Raw genomic sequence first — 20,667 nt, 5'->3', positions numbered from 1 at the left:
CATCAAGAGACATCAGCCAGGAAAAGGCACGCTAGAGAGCCTCAACAACTTGTCGACAAGCGGGCTTATTGCATGGTAGCAGGTGTAAAAACGGACGCCACTGGGCAAAATCTACGTTTGTTACGCTAGTGGGTACCATCAACATGCTATATTTTGATAAACTGTCAAACTGGGATCATGCTGTGGTGGTATTCATACCTGCTCTGTTGGATAGAGAGGCATGTCATTGATAGCATCAATCTGTGACAGACGTTTCTCATGTCTGGACACCTGTAGACACACAATTGGGCAACACCAACATCTATTAATCTACTCATTCAATTATTATATTCCAGCATTATCAGTATGCACACAAACTACAAACTCACAAGCATTTCTAGCAGAAATTCCCTGTCTTCTTCTTGTGCACTCTCATCAGAAGATGGCAACAACTTAAGATATGCAGCCACTTTATGCAAAGTCTTGTTCCTATAGAAGAAATAGTGGTATTTAACAATCAGCTTATCCAACTGGACACCACAGTCTTAAGGGAGAGTTGGGGTTCCATTTGTTTTAAGTGTCTGGTTTTCATACAAGATGATCCCTCAATTTTAGGCAGGGGATTAGTTGCCTATGAGAAAATTAAATTTAAATCCAAAACAAATAAAATCATTCCCTAATTAAGCAATGGTTCACCTAAGAAGGGATATGCTAGTCAGCAATGGAATGTAGAAGTTGTTAATTTTCTATTTTCTAATCTGTAATTTTGTTGTTGTTGTTAATAGCTTGAAACTGTTGCCGCAGTCCTATTGTCCTTGCTTTCCTTTTTAGCCAGAATACTACCGTACTTAATACTATACCAACACTGTTACTTACGAAAGTTGTCCAAAGTGCTTGAGAAGAGCATCTCTTGTATCTATCCCAGCAATATTACTCATGGCAAACTCATGCAGCTCAGGAAAATACTTAAAAACAGCTCTCTAGAAATATCAAACAGAAAACAGTTGTGGAAAAGGTAGTAACAAATAGTCATTATTTCTGTGTGCACCTGAAAAAAAATAAACGTTAAGAGAAAAAAGTGAGGTTTTTCACCAACTCAAAGTTTTATCGCTTCACCCGCTGGTAACCCCACCCTTTCTGACCACCGAAAACACCCGTTTTTGCAGCCTGCTGCTTTTCCTACTGAAAGTAATCTCTAAAAAAACATGTGAAATGATGGGAAGAATTTAAGCTTTATCCACTTATTTTCAGAGGTAAGAAATGCATTATTGGCGGCTTCATACACTTTGATAGAATAGGTTGATAGAATGTGACACTATGCAAAAAATCTAATTTTATTTAATTTTCTTATGTATATTAAAGGAATCTACAGGAATTACTGCAGTATGAAAGTTCAAAATGAATCAGGGAAGGAATGGGAGAATCTAAATCGACCTAATGATCAACAAAATATATACCATGTATTTTATTCATTTGGAATAATTTTTAATGGATAATCGCTAAGAAATTTGTACATTAAATGTGCTCTAATTATTTGACTGTGTTGATCAACACAAATCATGTCTAAATAGAAACACAAATGTGTGTTTATTTTATAAGGAAAGAATCAAAAAGCCCAAACTGTCGCGATCTCGTACCAGAACAATGAATACAATACACCAAAAACTGGAAATCGACTCTGCCAAATTTTCGTCTTTAATAAGACTTCTTCAGGCCCTTAAGGCCCTTATTTTATAAGGTATGTACATTTTAAAGGAACTCTAAATCATTGCATTCCATGTTGTTGTTCTAGACTTAAGGGGGTTTTCCCTATAATTTCAATACATCTAACTATTATGCGATAAAATGTATACCTGTAATGATGCCATCTTATTGTAATGATTGTCTACCATCTCATGGTCAGTTAATGGCATTCCTAAAAATATGAGATAGGTGTGATAATTCATACATCACTCTCAAGAGACACATAAATAACAAATAAAAAACAGGTTATAGCTAGCAAAGGCATTCATATCATCTAATACCCTAGAATGATGCAAACTTGAGAATGCAAGTTTTAAAGTTTGAAATAATGGTGAATTATTCAAGGCATTAATAGTAAATTAATAGTAAATGAGTCATAAACTAGGTAATAGGTGCTAGGGAGGTTCATTAAATACATCAAAAGGGGGGGGTCCAGAAAAAACGGTCCTCTAAAGGGGGGCTCAGATTTTTTTAGGAGCCATACTTTTTAGCTTAAATATTTTAATGATATGATCTAGTTTGTAGCACAAATACAGATTAAATATTAAGCCTAATGACAAATGTATTTAATACTTTCTTATAACTGTCTTTATAAACCATAATATAGATACTATATTATAATATAATATAACAGTTGGTTGCCGATACAGTTTATTATCAGAATAACAGGAACAAATTGAAATAAACTTTTTAACAGTGGTGGAGCATGCAAATCCCCAAAACAATATAGCAAAAAAAAATAACCTTGGACATTATCCCTGTTTTACAGAAAAATATTCTTAACAATACCAAATATATACAAATGTATATTCCTTCAAAGGCATCCTAGGGTGGACCATTGACTTTTGAGGGGGGAGGGGGAATTTGGAAAGTAAACAACTGATTGAAAAACTCCCTGCACCATTAAACATGTTTTTACATGCAAAAGAATTACCGCCTTTTGATCATGAGAGAAAAAAAATCCTCCTGAATTGAATTCACCCCACCCCCTCCCCCCTTGGGCTGCCTTTTTGTATTTCCATGTCAGTTTATTCCAAAATCACTATGAAGGTAAAAAGCTGTGTTGGACTCTTAAATAATGATGAGCTTGACTGGATCAAAAACTCGGACAAGTAGGGCAACTTCATTCATTTTCCAGATTTAAAGTCTTTTTTACTTATTGAGGGCGTAGGGTGGGGGCTCTTCCAGATTTAAAGCCTTTTTTACTTATTGAGGGCGTAAGGGGGGGGGACTCCGATAATTTTGGGGTTCTGAAAGGGGGGAACCGAAAAATTTTTTTACAATGAAAGGGTGAGTTCTGAAATTTTAAGGTGTCTTGAGTAAAAATCTTCCCTCCCCCCCACCTCAGTGTATTTAATGGACACTCCCTAATGCTTGTATCATCATCATCATCAGCAGCAGCAGCAACAGCATAATCATTACTATTTCATTATTGGGGTTCCATTGTACATACATTTCAAACTAGAACTGTACAGGATCATTATTGAACCAAAAATAAAGCTTGTTTGAAGACTCACCAGAGACATCATTTATTTCAAATCCAGTATAAAACTTCAAAATGTCTAGAAGCTAGAAATAAACAGATAAAAACATCAGTAAAAATAATCTTTGTAGAGGAAATACAAACCATGCACCATACCTGATTAAATAACTTTCCTTCTTCCTCTCTTTTAGTGAGATTTGATAAACGGCATTTCACCACTAGATGGTGGTCATCTAATACAGTGTTGAAGAATCTTCTTGTTGGTAACAACGCCTTTGGGGAAAAATTTTAGGTATTAAATGTAATTTTTATCTCAACACCTCAAAAATAATGGCAAACAACCACTCACAATACTATATCATGTAAGAAAATTTGGTAAGTTCTGAGCCTGTTTACAATTCTTAACAAGAAAACGAGCCATAAAATTCCTTTTATAATGCATCAAAAAAAAAAAATTTACCAAATGTTTCGGCACTGTACCATACTGTTCTATTGCAGATGTTTTTATAATGTGATTGCGAGAACATGGACATGCCACATCATGTGGTAGTGTCATCTTATTTATCACAAAAAACGGCAGGGGATATGGAATTTCCATTCAATAATTGCTGTTGGTGTTCCAGTTGACAATGATATTAAGAAGTGGAAGCAGGACTTACCTCTAAGTCTATCAAAAGCTCAAGAAAGCGTTCACAGTAGTGAATCTTGTCAACATCTGCAGCACCTGTCAATAGTACAATTAGGAATTTAATTAACATTTTCGGGAGAAAAATTTCTGCATACATTTGTCATATTTCAGGGCACACAAGAGTTCATTATTACAGGAAACTAGCTAGAAAACATAAAAGGTTTCCTTGCTTTGCTCAAACTTTATTTTCTTAAAAAAAACACACACCAAAAAGATTCTAAATATCTTAATTTTAATGTATTGTAATTTATCATGTCAAAAAGATAATAAAAAATAATAATAAAGATTCTTGGTCTCGACTATATATGGTCTCTATCATCTCTACGCTTGTGGTGTTATCAGAACCACGGACAGTAAGACTAGGGCGATCGTTCTCTGAGTAGGGTGATTGTGCTCAACTTTGTTTGGGGCGAAGGTACTTTGGGGCGATCGTTCAGGATACTAAGCAACAAGAAGCAGCAGCAATAGTAGTAGAAGAAGTACAGTAATAGCATCATTACTATTATTATTTCTATTATCATTTTTTTTAATTATTATTATTTACCTAAAGTGCCAGGGAAATAATCATTACTATACCTAAAGGAAAGCCTCAACAAGCTCTACAACACCTCACCTGTAGCAGGTATTGACTTGAGGATTTCCAAAAACTTATGTATTAGTTTTGATAGGAACACTCTTGTTTTCTCTTGTCTGTGGGAAAAAAAATAACATTCAAATACCTAGATTTGAAAACATTAAATTACTGATTATACATCAGGGGTAGATCTAGGGGTGCCCTTTTTTGGAAATTATCTGATACACACTTTGTACCCTCGGCCCCCTTGAACCTCTACTGTAGAACCACCACTGTACTCATATATTACAAGTACAGATGCCTATGAGTGTATGGCAATAAAGTGAAGTAAGTACAAGTAAAATACACTGTGCCTTTTGTGTAACAGGCTAATGTGAAATAAATAACACAAGTAAAATATAACTCACTGAGCCTTAGTAGCCTCATCTAAGTTTTCATCCTTTTTCTTCAAGTGCGTCCAGAATTTCCTATACTTTGGGACAGACTTGAGTTCTTGCTCCAGCCGACCCTGTAACATTTTTTCAAAGATCATGATCTGACTTCAAACCTTCATGCTTTACATAGCACCATACTTACTGGGAGCAAACATCTCCACATAGGAATAGACACCAGATGTTGAACATTCTCTCTGATTAAGTCCATTTCCTACATAAGAAAGAGCAACAATTATTCAATCTTATTCTATACTAGCAAAGAGGTTGTTATATATGGTATATCTTACATCTGATAACCATTTATATTCACTAAAAATGTATATGATACAAGAGAATTAAACACCAGGCCCATACCCAGGGGGGTGCAGGGAGTGTGAACGCATCCCCCCAACGGCCGAAGGTACACTTTTGGTTCTCAATAGACATGCTATTCGTAGACAAAACTATAAAGCATAAGCTATATCAGTCTGGTATGTAGCCAAATATGATAAAACATCCTGTGTTGTAAAAATGAATAAAAATGGGTATAAATGAATTTTTACTCACCAGACTGTTGAAAAGATGGATCATGAAGATGAGGACAATAGTATGTTCCCGGAATGATAAGACCTACAACAGACAATAGGGACCTTAAGCAACGACAAAGGCACCGTGGACGATGAAGGCAGAAAACAAGGGATTTGATTAAGAATTCAATAGCAGCACATGAAAAAGCATTCTGTCTGATACATTTCAGCCGTTTTCCATAAAACCATGACGTGAAAATTCCAACTTTAAAGGTCAATTGAGGATGCAGATGTTTGCACTGTAAACTCCTATAACCACGTTTCATATTGTAGAAATATTGTCCTTAGTTTATTCTTATCAGTCTCTAAACATATTGTTTTGCTCATTCCATTGCAATTAAATTATGATTTTTTTGCCAAGCTCGAACACATCTTTTTCGATTTCGTTGTTCTAGCCGTCCTCGTCCTAATAAAAAAGTAAATCTACAACATCCTAAAATAGTGTTCCCATGCCTTATTTTACAGTCAATCTTTAAAAGGGCATCTAATTCAATCTATTTCATGTTCCATTTTAAGTATCTTAGATAATGACCTAAACAAATACTTTTTGACAAAAAACTTTTTGGCAAAATGCTTAGTATTGCACATACCTTTTCATCATCTATCAAACAAACATCTAGCAGCCGTAGAAAAAATCCACTGAATTCTTCTGGTTTGCTTTTGAATACCTGAAAAAAGTGCATGATGTAAGCAAACAAAACACAAATTCATTTTTTACAGGAAATCTTTAATGCCAGAGCATAGTGTCAGTTGATGTGAAAGAAGGATGATCCTCCTCCAAAAACAAATAAAAATAGGTTGAGTATTCACATTCACCTACCTCCCACGGAGGGACACCTTCTCGGAACTTCTCATTTACAACCACCATGATGGACAAGAGATGAGAAAGTGAGGCCTACAAAGAGAGAAGGGAAATCAATCAACACAAGGTGGAACTTTTATGATGGACACCTCTCTGATATGATCATTTGACACTATCGTCTACCTTTTCAGCATTGAAACTAGGCCATAGGTATCGCTCCAGGTATTGACTGTGAAATAAAAGGGCATCAATTATCATATAAAAAGGTAGTAACCACATATCAATCAATCAATCAGTCAATCTATCCATCAATCAATTAAAATCATTCCAAACCTGAACTCCAGAAGCATAAGTCTTCTCACAGAAAACCTGTCAAAATGGGAGTCACTCAGTCTTTGTACATTTTGTATACACCATTACCAATGAGGTTGTCAGTGCAAATGGCAATTGCCATATGGCGTTTCTACTAATAAAAAGCGCTTATGGTTGATACTTACAGTATATGTAAAAATAGAAATGGTAAACAAACTCAAGCGATGGCAGAACCATATATTAATTACTTTTAATGGATAAGTGTATGGTGTATTCATTTTCATTTTTTTTTCTGAATTTGAAACAGATATTTTGGGATCCATGGGTCCTTTTTGTTTTATTTGTCAATTGCCATTTGCACTGACAAAATTTGTTTGAAATAGGTGTATAACAGAAAAGATTTTGTATAATAGAAAAAAAGGTTAGGACAAAACACCGACCCCTGGTCCTTGGACCCCATAAAAATAAATTTGTTATTAGCAAAAGCTGCATTATTATATGAGTTGCTGATTAACCTACTGACCCATCGGACCAAAATCCACCAGAAGTAAAGATTTCCCATAAAAACCTTTGTATTTTTTCGCGCGATATGGGGTGTGAAAACTCACTTCAAAATGCCATATTTTACGAAAATATCGACCAAAGTTGAATGCAATCTGAAGCGATAGTATGAATCATTAAGGCGATGAGCCTCTTCGGATTATGGGACTAAAATTGCTTTAGCGGCCAGTAATGATAAACAACCAAGAATTTGGGCTTCTCGCGCCATTGACCAAGCGACTACAAGACGGTATTTTGCTGTACCGCATGCGACTTATTCCATGTTTTATCGAACCTATTTCTTTGGATATCAGAGTTGTGTATCAGTGATATCAGTGCTGTAAACATGGCGATGGTAAAAGATGGGTTAATCAACGTTTTTTTTCATCGCTCGCCTCTGAGGCAATTTTTGTATAATAATCAACAGAGAGCCATCGCTTTAATGAATCATAACTTAGGATTCATGTCACATCCTGTTTTGGTCAATACCTACACAAAATAGTACTTTTTAGAGCGAGTTTATACACCCAATATTACATGAAAAATACAGAGGTTTGAATCAGGAACGATTGACTTCCCGTGGATTTTGGTCCACAAGACGAAATTCTTCCTCTGTCATCATTAAACTCTGAACTGGCTTATTCCCACAAAATTTTCTCCGAAAGAAAAGCTGATAATATCACAAAAAATGAGCGCTCAACTTATAATTAACTACCTATTCACTACAAGAGACACATAAAGTAGAAAATATATCTATGCAATGTTGTCTGCTTGTGTGAAGGGATTCGTATTATCATCTTCTCTGTCAGAGAAAATATCATGGGAATTCAATCAACCAACATCTTCTCTGTCGGAGAAAATAGCGTGGGAATTCATACACACATCCACCACGACAGAGACACATATTTGTGTTTGATATTTGTAGCTTTTAAACTAAAGATTTAATAAATCAACAAGGATATTGTTGAATATTGACTTGAAACATTATTTTTTTGACCAGGCTGTCTTGCACCACATGAACAGTAATAGAATGTGGAAGATGTATAAGATAAACTAGTAAAGCTCTCCTCTGACATAAATGAGTGTTGGAATCTCTTGTCGCATTATTATTATCTTTTTTTAACAATTCTTACTTATTGCCTTTAATCTCCTCCTTGTAAATTTGCTCTATGACCTAAAGAGAACATCCATAGTGTTAGTCCTTAGTCTATAATCTGAGTCTTTCCAAGAGACCACAGTAATTAATACTTTATAGGCACATTGCCTTTTTTTTGGCTAAAAAAAATACCTTTGGATCAAACTTGAGTTTCTTCCCATCTTTTGACCAGTATTTCTGTGCCAACTATCAAAACATCGAGCGGAAATGAGACATGAAATTTGCTCAATCAAACTATGGATGCTGCCGTTTGCTAAAATCACTAAAAGTTGCACGAATGTTTTTAATCTGACCTGGGTGATGGAGTCACTGCTGATCTGTTCAACAGTCGGAAAGTTCCCTCGCTTGGCAGCCTGTTTTCCCTTGACCATTTTCGCACGTGGTGCTTGACAAACGTCTTCTTGACGAATTCTCAAAGAAAATCACCTCTTTTCAAGCTTTGCAAAAACCTGCATTTACGACTATATCTCATGGGTTCATTTTGACAAAGTTATAGCTTCTAGTGGCTAAAAAAAGGGTTATCTTCCTTACAAATCGTTCCAACAACAAGAACTCGGACTCAAAATTTGTTGAGTATCCATCAAACCAAGATGGCGGCCAAGTAGAGCGGGACTAGTAAAGAGCGATGAGTTACCAAAGGGTGACCGAGAAACATAGCTTCTTGAGTGTTCGTGACTAGCAGGAATTCTCTCCGAACCTAACTTCGTATTTAGGTACCGCGGTGAAGGTAGCAACTAATTCAGCAGCTAATTCAAGTAGTGAAGTTAGCAGCGAATTCAGCAACCAATTCGAACCAAAGCTATAATAACGTCCTGATTTAACCAAATCTCGTCTGCAGACACTTAAATCTTATGTATTATGATTGTTTAGTGAACTACCGACCATTGTACAATTTCGTGGCTTTTCAGATTTTATGCAAATTACGTAGAAATTGGTTATTCATGTAAAACTGCTAAATTGGTTATAGTTTGTTGTTTCTTGTATACAAGAAAAGGAAATGAGATGATAAAAAGTAAATATCTTTTACAGGATAAAGAGAATAGTCTTTTTTTCTCTTAAAATCGAATACAGAAAGAGTTTAATCATCCACTCTGCTATTATTGACCTCGAGGTCACACGACAAACAGGGTAATTCGATACGCAAGAAACTTATGATTCTCATTTTACTAAAGCAGTCTCTGCGGCTGACAGACAAAACTTTAATAATGTGGTAAAACATGGGGTATTGATGGGTAACTTTAGCACCTTGTTCTAAACCCGATAAATACCAAAAGCGCAAAGTAAAAATGGTTTATTCACAGGTCGATTTCCCCAAATCTGGAATCATGAGCCTGCAGGGGTGACCAAAGGCTATCGAAAAACTATAGTCTCAATGCCATCGGTAGAATTCGAAGCGTGTGGTAGAGCCGCGAAAATGGGGTATTGATGTGTAGATTGAGCACATTGTTCTAAACCCGATAAATACAAAAAGAGCAAAGTAAAAAAAGGCATATCCACAGATCGATTTCCTCAAATCTGGAATCATGAGCCTGCAGGGGTGACCAAAGGCTTTCGGAAAACTATAGTCTTAATGACATCTATAGAATTTGGAGCGTGTGGTAGAGCCGCGAACATGGGGTATTTATGTTTATTCACAGGCCCCATACGCCGAAAGCCTTTGGTATTATAGTTTTCCGAAAGCCTTGAGCACATTGTTCTAAACCCGATACCAATTGCGCAAGTAAAAAAAAGACATATCCACAGGTCGTTTTCTTCAAATCTGGAATCATAAACCTGCAGGGGTAACTAAAGGCTATCGGAAAACGATAGTCTCAATGCTATCTATATAGAATTCGGAGCGTGTGGTAGAGCCTCGAACGAAGGGTACTGATGTGTAACTTCAGCATCTTGTTCTAAACCCGATAAATACCAATAGAGCAAAGTAAAAAAGGGCATATCCACAGGTCGATTTCCCCAAATCTGGAATAATAAGCCTGCACGGGTGACCAAAGCCTATAGGAAAACTATAGTCTCAATGCCATCTATAGAAATCGGAGCGTGTGGTAGGGCCGCGAACATGAGGTATTGATGTGTAACTTGAGCACCTTGTTCTAAACCCGATAAATACCAATAACGCAAAGTAAAAAACGACATATCCACAGGTTGATTTCCTCAAATCTGGAATCTTGAGTTTGCAGGGGTGATTAAGGGCTATTAGAAAACTATAGTCTCAATGCCATCTATAGAATTCGGAGTGAGTGGCAGAGCCACGAACATTGTCAATTGATTTGTAACTTGGGAACCTTGTTCTAAACCCGATAAATACCAATAGCTAAATGAAAAAAAAAATAATTAAATAAATGAATAAATGAATAAATGAATAAATGAATAAATGAATAAATGAATAAATGAATAAATGAATAAATGAATAAATGAATAAATGAATAAATGAATAAATGAATAAATGAATAAATGAATAAATGAATAAATGAATAAATGAATAAATGAATAAATGAATAAATGAATAAATGAATAAATGAATAAATGAATAAATGAATAAATGAATAAATGAATAAATGAATAAATGAATAAATGAATAAATGAATAAATGAATAAATGAATAAATGAATAAATGAATAAATGAATAAATGAATAAATGAATAAATGAATAAATGAATAAATGAATAAATGAATAAATGAATAAATGAATAAATGAATAAATGAATAAATGAATAAATGAATAAATGAATAAATGAATAAATGAATAAATGAATAAATGAATAAATGAATAAATGAATAAATGAATAAATGAATAAATGAATAAATGAATAAATGAATAAATGAATAAATGAATAAATGAATAAATGAATAAATGAATAAATAAAAGAAATCGGGACAGTACAGGCAGGCACTGGGTACTGGGTGTGTATGTGAGGGGGGGTGCGTTCGCACCCCTTCTAGCTACGGGCTTGTACAATTCATAATGACATGGCAGTAAAAAATGCCTTTGTTAATCTACTAAAAAAACATTTTGAAGACACCTAGATCCCCCTAAATTACCCCTATCAGTCAACACAAAAGGGTATCAAATGCTGGCTCCGCCTTTAGGCAGTGCCTAAATCTATATATTATTTTTCCTCAAACATTTGCCATTAAACAACAAACAAATTCTCAATTGAATTAGCTAAATAATGATACATAGTTTTACTGACAAAACTGTGTATACATGAGTAAGTCAAGATCGTTCTCACCTAAGTTAGATAATCCCTAATTTGTAAATGTATTTCATTTGAGAGGAAAAGTTTTTTTTACGATTCTTACAGAACTGGGAAGCCATTAAGATTGCCAGCCAAAATCCCGCCAAAATAGAGAGAAGTTGTGAAGCGACAAAATACGTCGCTTTTGTGGGTTATTTTAAGGAATTTACACAAAAAAGCATCACATATGAAAAAAAGGACGGGAATATGGTTTTATTTAAACATTATATTCACATATTTTAAAATGAAATCTTTGTCCGGAACTCACCTTGACTGTCTTGTTGGAACTAGTCTCTCATTGGTTTAGAGCGATCAATCAATTAGCTAGCCTGGTCGCATGGGCTAGTTACGTGAATGGGGGCAAATAGCTGGCAGGCCGTGACATATGACGTCATGACCACAAAAATTGAGAAGCCTAGTTTACCAATTTCTAAACCTGCGGCCGGCTCTGGCTCCGCTATAAACGCGAACATTTGTGCCCAACCCTACTTGAATGAAGGCTTCTTATTGTTAAAAAAAGGTAGTGAAAGCTCAATTTATATTTCTCTGCAGAAATTTAACAATTATCGGGTTATTTTATAAATTGGTATTCTACCCAAACTTGTTTGATTTTATCGCGATGGTTAACTCGCTACCTGCGGCGAGCTGACTGTAAATCATAAAAAATGAGTGAAAAAAAATATTTCAAGCCTGCGTAACAGTGAAATGAAGTCCTGGCAAATGTTGCCATACTTTGTACACTTGCAAAAGGGGACAAAACGACACGTTGGAGGTATAAAACACCAAGGGAATAGCAAGTACTGGAGGAACTAAACATGAGTTTAATTAAAAAGCAAAAGAAGATGTATCGAGATGGAGGGGGTACTAAATATCTTGTTAAAGAGCACAACAAATTCGTCACGACACACAAGCAAATCTGACATTGAAATAGGGTACTATGGAGAATAAAGATTTTATCGCGTTTTGGTGGTCTTTATACGCTTATAGCATCATTAAAGGGGTGGATTCGCGAGGGGGTGATCACTGTATGTTGGCCAGCGCCTCTAGTCTTACATAATTTTCGATTTCATATAATATTCTCGCAAACACAACAACAAAAGCTACTGCAAACGTTACAACTCCAGCGAAAAAAATGCAGCATTGTAATTTGATCGTTTATAAAAATCACTTTTTTTGTTGACCAGGTCTTCCACTCTACCCTCTTCCACTCTCCCTCCGAGAAGATGTGATGATCCAGTCGCACTGCTGGGGGCGTGGAGTGGGCGGTCTTGGCCCGCTTTTTGAATGCGGCTATTTGAGAGACCGGCTCTGATTCCATGGCGTGAAACGCATGGGAACTGGGAAGAGCGTGGTTGGGGTTGGCGCTTTTTGCGGCGGTTGGATCTGTAGCACCCTTTGCACATGTTGTAGGGGTGTTTGTTCCAGCCCCGGGAGCCTTCAGTAAGGACCTTAAAGGGTCCGGGACATGTCGCCTCCCTTGCCATGTCTGCTCGATAGGGAGGGGGTGGGTGCACGGGCAGGAGTCGGTTGCGAATTCTTTGTTCTTCTGATTTTGGATGGAGGAGACAGCGAGTAACGAGGGTGAGGGGAGAGCGTTGCGAGCCATTTCAATTAGTACGCGATGACCTCGTTCACTGGCTTTTCCAGGATCGCCTTAATCCCTTACACTTCCCTCCGGATGTCAGTGTTGTAGAGGCCGTTTATAATGACGTTACGGATGACGTTGGTCCGTGTAGTCCAACGAAGCCCCACATGTGCACTGGGTGGTGTAGGAGCACGTTTCGGCTTTCGTACTTTGGCCGTAGACGATCTGATATGCTCGTTACGCTCTTGTCGCAGTTGTAGGAGTAGAGTTCGCAGAACACAAGTGGCGACGGTTATAACTGCTATGGATCGCATAACAGCGAGTAGCTGAGTCAGAGTTCCGGAGGCTACGTTCGGATTTGCTTTAACGAGACTGTCACCAAGTTCGTTACCAGCGCACTGGAACAGCTGAAGGGGGGCTTAAGCCTCGTTGATTCCCGAGCCAGACCGGCTTCCCAACGTCTCTGAAACACATTCCAATCTTCAAGGTTGACCCCAATGTTTATCTGTGGCCCCTCGAGTTTCGGGCCTCGGATCGTTGGAGGTGCAGGGGGACTTGGTGCCGGTTGTCGGTGGGCCAGGTCGTGGTTGGTGATCAGGGTGATCGCAAGTATTTCGGAGACATCGTTTGTCTTAAAAGTGCTCGTGTCCATTCGATGACTACCATGGTTCGTTTAAATTCGTCCGTTACATGAAGAAAACTCCTTGATTGTCAACAGTGATTTTTTGTACAACGATGTAACGGAACTACAGGATACAATTATACGATATGATAAAAAATAGACATAAAAAGCTGTTCAAAATAAATGACAAACTTACATGAATTAAGTCGACGAGTTCGAGACAATCCAACACATGAGCGAACAAAATCTTCACGAACATCGACGAAAGTCAGAAGCGAAACCTCGCCTAGTGCAACCATAAGGTAAAAAAAGTTGGAAAATCTATTGAGGAAAAAAAAATAAATGTTATTTCTCAGCTAAGGGTCGGTCTGTATCGTGAAATACTGTGACCTCGGCCTTCGGCATCGGTCAGTATTTTCAAGACCACGGTCACGGTATTTCTCGATACGGACTTCCCAGCTGGTAAATAACATATATGTATTCTGGTGGGTGATATTATTCAGATTATGCACTCGAGAAATATTCGTGTTATTATTTCTACAACCATAAATGCAAACATGCATGCAAACTACTTAACCAATTAATTAATCCTCGAAATAATCATATACTATTTTCCATAGGTATAGAGAAATGGTATATAACTATGCGACTCAGTTTTTTTGGTCATCGCGCGGGTCCCTGTGTGTTGCCCGCCCGCTCGCCCGCCCGCTCGCCCGCCCGCCTGCCCGTGGAGCCAGCACAATTTGCAATAACTTAGCAAAACGCCACCTCAGTGAAATAATTATACAAGAATATATTTTAGCACTATCCGAGAATGCTACATACTTAATAAAACCCCGAAAGTTGCATTAAAACTTACAATTATTTAGTTGTTAGTGTTTTGGTATTTACACTCACGGGAACCCTGCGTCTAATTTTCCCCGCGTTTTGCACTTCTAACTCGCGGCTGACACCGTGAATTGATAAAGTTTTTGCATTATTTTCGTCGTGGCTAAAGCCAAGAAAGAAATTCGACACATCTTAACACTTTTATAATAAAAAGACGTACAAATGATGGATGGAAGGACAAAGGATGGGTTTGGAAAAAGAAGGTAAGTAAGACGTTATAAACTTCGTCGGAGCTATGAAAACTCTTGTGTTGATATATTTCTAGCACTCAAACAGTTAAACACGCACGCGCACTATAAAAGGGGGCAAAACTGGTTAGCTCCGAAAAATCTGTCAATCAAATCAGTTGAGTCGAGACTTCCAAGCGTGCGGACGTGTTTCACGGAGCTCCCGACAAACCAGAAACTGAGTCGAGCTACAGTGCAAATAAGTAAATATTTGGTCTTTTTTGTTATCAGGAACGTGTTAAAATGCAACGGTATCTGTAGCATAAAAAGTACAATGTTTTACAGCAGAAAATCACATCTCAATCGAAAATAGAAAGAATCTTCTCCTCCTTTTACGTGAGTGCTAAAGTTTCCCCGTTCGGACTTAGGCATGTTTATGGCTTTATTTCATCATTAAATCCTCAATATTGTTGAAAAAAAACCCCGGTAGGTCCTTTTCTCTTTTTTATTTCAATCTCTTACGGGTTTTAAATAACCGATGACGTAAATGTAAACAAACGAGCGCACAATTTCATTTGTGTCGCTTGTATTTCGCTTCTAGTCCAGTCTAGTCTAGTCAAAGTCCAAGGAGAAGTTTTTTGCTTTTTGGCACGAGAGTTGTACATTTGTCAAAGACTTATCCGCTTATGAAGTGCTTTACTCAATCTTTACCCAAGTTGCATCGATTTTCTTGTATGGTATTCAAAATAACCATTCCGCTTCTCAGTGAAAAAATGGCATTCAAGTTTGGCAAAATGCATAAAATCTTCTAAAAATAGAATAAGCTAATGCCTGTAAAAAACATTTATTGTTGCACTTAGATCATGTGTTGTAAATAAAGCGAATATAATAATTGCTTTTCTTCCTTTTTTGTCACTTTACCATTGGCCTATTTACATTTCAATCACAGACCTATCCAAGTGCAAAAAGTTGGGATCTAAAGTTTCAATTCTGCATCTCCTCAAACCACTACTCCTACTACTACCAGTTCTCCACTACCAGTACAAATTTAAATATTTGTTTATTGTAAATGCCTGGATAAGGCATGATCAAGTGTGCTTTACATGCACAGACTGATCTATGCAGTTTACAATCATGAAGGGAGTATGTAAGCACTGTACCTGAAGATTTTCCCAAAATAAACAGTGTAAATAAAAGCATGAAAACATTAATAAAAACTACTTGTTTTTTGAGTTGATAAGGCAGCATGCCTATAGTCATCCTCACATTGTATCATATATGAACCAACACTGATGACAGTGCATTACAAAATATGTCCTAGTCAATTGGTATTCTACTGGAGGCAGTCTCAAGGAGGAAGATGTGAAGTGAAGGCTTATCCTGATTATGAGAGCCATGGGAATGTTAGCTTGTATTTTTAAGGATGCATCTTTATTTTATTATCTGCATTTCCTAATATTGGATGGAACTCCCAATTCCAAGCAGGGGAGAGTAAGGGGTATGGGGGCCTGTTCCTTTTCTCAAAATATAGGAATCAGAAAACCCTTGTTGTAAAGATTGCTTATTGTTTCATCTTTTGTAAATGTTTTCACAATGATGGAAAAATAAACTGCATGGTTAGGAAAATTTAGGTTACCTTTGTTATCGAATAGTTACACAAAATAGCTGTATAGGTAAAATGTGTCATGAACTACAGAAATAACACACCAATTTAGTATATTCAACATATACATAAACCAAGATGTGTTGTAATGCATTATGATGAAAGTATTTTGTAAAGATAAAGATACACATTTTAGGAACCTGGGCATATGGAGAGGGGCTATTATTTGATAGTAGGTCCTAACTTGGCTTAATGTCTATTTCAGATTTAGATTTCTGGAGCACATAGCCATGAATTGTCAAGTGGGTGTGCCCTGACATAGATATCATGCAAAAAGCAGAAAATTTATGTCTCATAATAAAGATGATGTACACTCACCCTAAAGACATGTATATGCAAAGCTACTGTATAAAACATAACAAGTCAACAAATGTTATAGTATTGCTTGTTCAAGTGGATATGAGCTGAATGCTCCATGCAAATCCTACACAGGACACTAGAACATTGTTTGGGTGAGGCGTGAGCAATGATTCAAAGAGGGGCATTTTAATTTGAAGCTGTATATCAATGTTTCATGTCTATGCCAAATATCTTCATATCATATCAGGGCTGCATCACAAACACTAGCATACTGTCTCTGTGATCAATTGATCCTAGGCCATGAAGCATCATTCTGAACAGTATAGACAATATAATGATTCTACGGGACTGAGGGTCTGAGGGTTTGCTTTTTAGCTCGCTAAAAAAGCGCCTCGCTTTAGGTGAGCCGCGCAAAGCGCTGGGGGTGGCTGGCCCCCCCTTGTGTGTTCACACACACAACATGTGAGAACCTTGCAATTAGACCCCCGTCTGTCCTGTAGTATACCGAGCATTCGAAGGATGAAGTGCGGAAAAGATTACTGCGGGTGGCTAAAGGTCGGCCATGCAAACACGTGCGGCCAGAGGTGCATGGACACCTACTGCAAGGTGCACCTCCAAAGGCTCCGTAAGGGCAGCCCCCTCCCCGTGCCGTGCAGGATCTGCGGCATAGGGACGCAGTCGGAGACGCGGTTGGGTCGCCCCTGCGGAGCGAATCGTGTAGGGCAGAGGATGCGCGGCACCGAGAGGCGCGCTCAGGAACGGTTCGCACTCGTCCTGTCTGATATCGTAGCCCGCGATACGGGCAATAAGAGACTGGGTGGCACAAGTCATACCCAAACACTCGTCCCGCCGGCTGCGATACGGGCAATTTGAGACTGGGTGGCACAAGGCATACCCAAACATGAACGCTTATATAGAGGAGATTCTCAATAGCATGCCTGACAAAGAGGCGCCCGCCGTACTGGCAGGGCTGGTCCAGAACATCCTGGACGAGGACATCCCCGAGGATGTCAAGCACAAGCCGCTTAAGCCGCTCGTACCGGCGAAAGCGCGGCCAGAGGAAGTCTGGCGCGAGTTCGACCCTTTGCTGGAGCAAAAGGGCCCAGAGGGCTTAGACCCCGAGAAGTACTATTCTCTGGGCTCAGGGCTTAGACCCCGAGAAGTACTATTCTCTTTTCGTCGGAGGCGCCCATCTTCGGTTTCCAAGCGTGGATACCACTCTTCGGGGCCAAGACATAAGCGCCGGTGTTTACCAGGAGATACGAGATCTTGGTGGAGTAGGTGTCATTGCTCTAAAGCCGGTTATGCGGGGGGCTGATATTAATGACGATGGCTCGGTGTGGTGGGTCTCGCACGAGCGAGAGTCTCTGCGGGCAAACGCAGTGTTGCCACCGGTGCTTGAGATGGTAGACCCTGACAGGCGTTACAGACTCTTTACGGTCGTTGGTAAGGCCCCCGCAGAGCCATTGGCGCCAATCACAGAGAAGGAAGGGCGCACGGAGCACAAGATTGGTGGGTCATTAGTCAAAAGAGGGGACCAAATCGCAGTCGGCGCCCTGGAAGGCATCGATGCGGGTATTTGGGAGAAAGGACGAGAGTACCTCGTCTACGTGAGATACGAGCTTCGTCCTTTACCTGAGCAAAATGGTGAGCCTGGGCCAATGTTTGAGCGAGAGGGGGGTGACACCTTCGCTAACTGTGTTGTGAGCTATGTTGCCGAATTCTTGAGGAATCGCGGCACCTCGCGCTCCCTCGGTTTAACCAAGACACGAGGCAAGATCCTCGAGCGATTTGACAAGAAGCTGGCCACTACGGGATGCACCAAAGAAGACCTCTTTGAGATGGAAAAGAAGCTCGAGGTAAAGCTAGTAGCCGTGGACGCCCTGGGTAACGTTCTGTGGGACTCGGGGAAGTACAAGACTAAGGCGAGGGTCACTATCCCTTGCCACAATAACCACGCCTGGGCGGAGCTTCCGACCGAACCACCTGCGATCACGAGCGTCCACGGCCTAGACTTCGAGGCTGAGGGGGAGCTTCGTTCGTTATGTCAGGAGAAGGCTCTAACCAGTGCCGCCATAAAAACGCATCTAACAAACCTCCTTGCGGGCACCGACCACTTACTTAACTTCGAGCATGCTGACGGGGCTCATCTGATCCAATACAAAGACGGTGTCCGACGCTCACAATGGTACCATATCAGGGCCTTCGTTTTGGCGTACACAAACATAGCGTTGCGACGCATGTTGAGGCGGATTCCACGCGAAGACGTCCTCCGGGTGTGCACAGATGCCATATACGCAAAGGCGGTGCCCAGTGGTGTAAAGCTCGTGGAGCAAAATCCGAGGTATGGAGAGTGGCGCCACAAGAAGCCTGGGTACGAGTGGCGACCCGAAGCGGCTTGGGGTCCGAAGAAGTCAGGGAGCTTGGCCAAAGAGCCAAGCACTGCGCCAAGTCTGTCGTGCGATCTAGTAGCCGCAACCTCTGCAAAGATGTATCTAGCCGGCCAAGAAGGATCGGGGAAGACCGAGTGGGCGGTGAGCATGTTCCGCGGCCGCAACGTTGTGGTGCTCACTCCCGAGAACGACCTCGCCCATGACCATCGCAATAACCCGCGCCTCGCGGTGAAGGCTCAAACCTACCACCACTACCTCTGCATACCAGCGGAGAAGCCGATAAAGGAGTGGAGACCTTCAGAGCTGGGGCACAAACTCGACCGTCTCGCAGAAGTAATCATCATTGACGGGTGCTGTAAGGTACAGACTAAAGTGCTACGCGCCATCCTAGAGTATCTCGCCACGCGGCCGTGTCAGGTAGTCTGTTGTGGAGACTATTGGCAGGTCCCGCCCTGGGGAGATAAAGAGGGGCCTCACAATATGCTCCAGGAGTGGGCACAAGGGAACATCCGCTGGTTCGAGTCCGATACCGCTGCCTGTGTGAAGACTGTGGAAAGCCGTACAGCACATGCGACGGCCTGCCCTCCTCCAGGCTCCACGAAATAAAGGACCCGATTTGGTGTCGGTCAGATTCCCAACAGCTTGAGGTGTTTCGAGAGGAGTGGGATGGGGTAGCATTCGATGCGGCAATCGAGCAGGCCCACCCAAACGATATGTGGGTGTGCTCGACCAACATGATGGGGGCTCTTGTTCAGCAGCGATTGATAGAGCACCACAGGAAAAACTACCCCCGATTGCCAGCAACCATCCGCTTTGACCCCGACCCTAGTGTCGCGCATCGTTATCGCAAGCAAGGGCGGCCGGTGCCCGTGCCAGGCAAAAGGGGTGAGAAGGTCGACGCATACAAAGGCACAGTAGTCGAGGTTCCTCTCGACGCGGTTCTTAAGGGGCTTCCCCTCGAGTGGAAGTACGCGGGCTTGGGAACCGTCCACCGGGTGCAGGGCAAGACTATCCAGACTCCAAGACGTCTGTTTATCATAGACCACAGCTTAGAGGGCTGGATCACGAATGCTGCATACACCGGCATCTCCCGCGTGCGGCACGCCGACCAGATAGTCCGCGTGATCCCCCCCGATAACGCCCCCGGTGCCTTGGTTCCCACAGGACTGCAGGCTACGCCCAGTGAAGAGCTTATTATAGCGCGAATCAAGCGATACGCTATAGACGACAGGAAAAAGGGTCGCACAAAGTACACGGGATCGCACCACGTTCTGACGGTAGACCACGTACTCGGCATGATTGCTGACGCGGAAAAGAAGTGCACGGTCTGTGGCACTCAGCTTCTGTTTCAGGGATACACCAAGAGCCATCCCCAATGCTTCAGTATCGACCGGCTAGACGACAGTCAGGGTCACTACAAGTGGAATGTCAGACTCACGTGCCTTAGCTGCAATAGAAGGCACAAGCGCTGATCACGCTGGCGTGACGCTACGCAACTGCGAACGCGTGAAGCCGTGCTTAGAGTACGCCGTGTAA

General features: G+C 40.3%; 1 protein-coding gene and 1 long non-coding RNA gene across 2 annotated transcripts in view; one reads left to right on the top strand and one right to left on the bottom strand.

The window, feature by feature from the left end:
- LOC5506332 (RNA helicase aquarius) overlaps positions 1–9,005 on the bottom strand; it is a 46,343-nt gene extending 37,338 nt beyond the window's left edge. The window contains exons 1-18 of the mRNA XM_048728864.1: positions 8,571–9,005; positions 8,410–8,463; positions 8,255–8,295; positions 6,603–6,638; positions 6,453–6,498; positions 6,288–6,362; positions 6,058–6,135; positions 5,448–5,510; positions 5,044–5,112; positions 4,875–4,975; positions 4,507–4,583; positions 3,865–3,929; positions 3,362–3,478; positions 3,240–3,291; positions 1,833–1,894; positions 856–959; positions 369–468; positions 199–270 (exon numbers count right to left, since the gene is read on the bottom strand). Coding sequence (XP_048584821.1) covers positions 199–270; positions 369–468; positions 856–959; positions 1,833–1,894; positions 3,240–3,291; positions 3,362–3,478; positions 3,865–3,929; positions 4,507–4,583; positions 4,875–4,975; positions 5,044–5,112; positions 5,448–5,510; positions 6,058–6,135; positions 6,288–6,362; positions 6,453–6,498; positions 6,603–6,638; positions 8,255–8,295; positions 8,410–8,463; positions 8,571–8,648 — 1,290 coding nt within the window. The 5' untranslated portion in view covers positions 8,649–9,005. The remainder of the gene's footprint in view (positions 1–198; positions 271–368; positions 469–855; positions 960–1,832; positions 1,895–3,239; positions 3,292–3,361; positions 3,479–3,864; positions 3,930–4,506; positions 4,584–4,874; positions 4,976–5,043; positions 5,113–5,447; positions 5,511–6,057; positions 6,136–6,287; positions 6,363–6,452; positions 6,499–6,602; positions 6,639–8,254; positions 8,296–8,409; positions 8,464–8,570) is intronic.
- A 5,662-nt stretch (positions 9,006–14,667) lies between these two features.
- Positions 14,668–15,986, top strand: LOC125567902. The gene is made up of 2 exons (XR_007311896.1): positions 14,668–14,811; positions 15,725–15,986. It is a non-coding gene; the product is annotated as an uncharacterized LOC125567902 (long non-coding RNA).
- The last annotated feature ends 4,681 nt before the right edge of the window (positions 15,987–20,667 follow it).

This window comes from Nematostella vectensis, chromosome 1 (assembly GCF_932526225.1).
Source record: "Nematostella vectensis chromosome 1, jaNemVect1.1, whole genome shotgun sequence".
NCBI classification, from domain to species: domain Eukaryota; kingdom Metazoa; phylum Cnidaria; class Anthozoa; order Actiniaria; family Edwardsiidae; genus Nematostella; species Nematostella vectensis.
The sequence above is the reverse complement of the archived record's forward strand: the minus strand, read 5'-3'. Positions and strand labels throughout refer to the sequence as shown.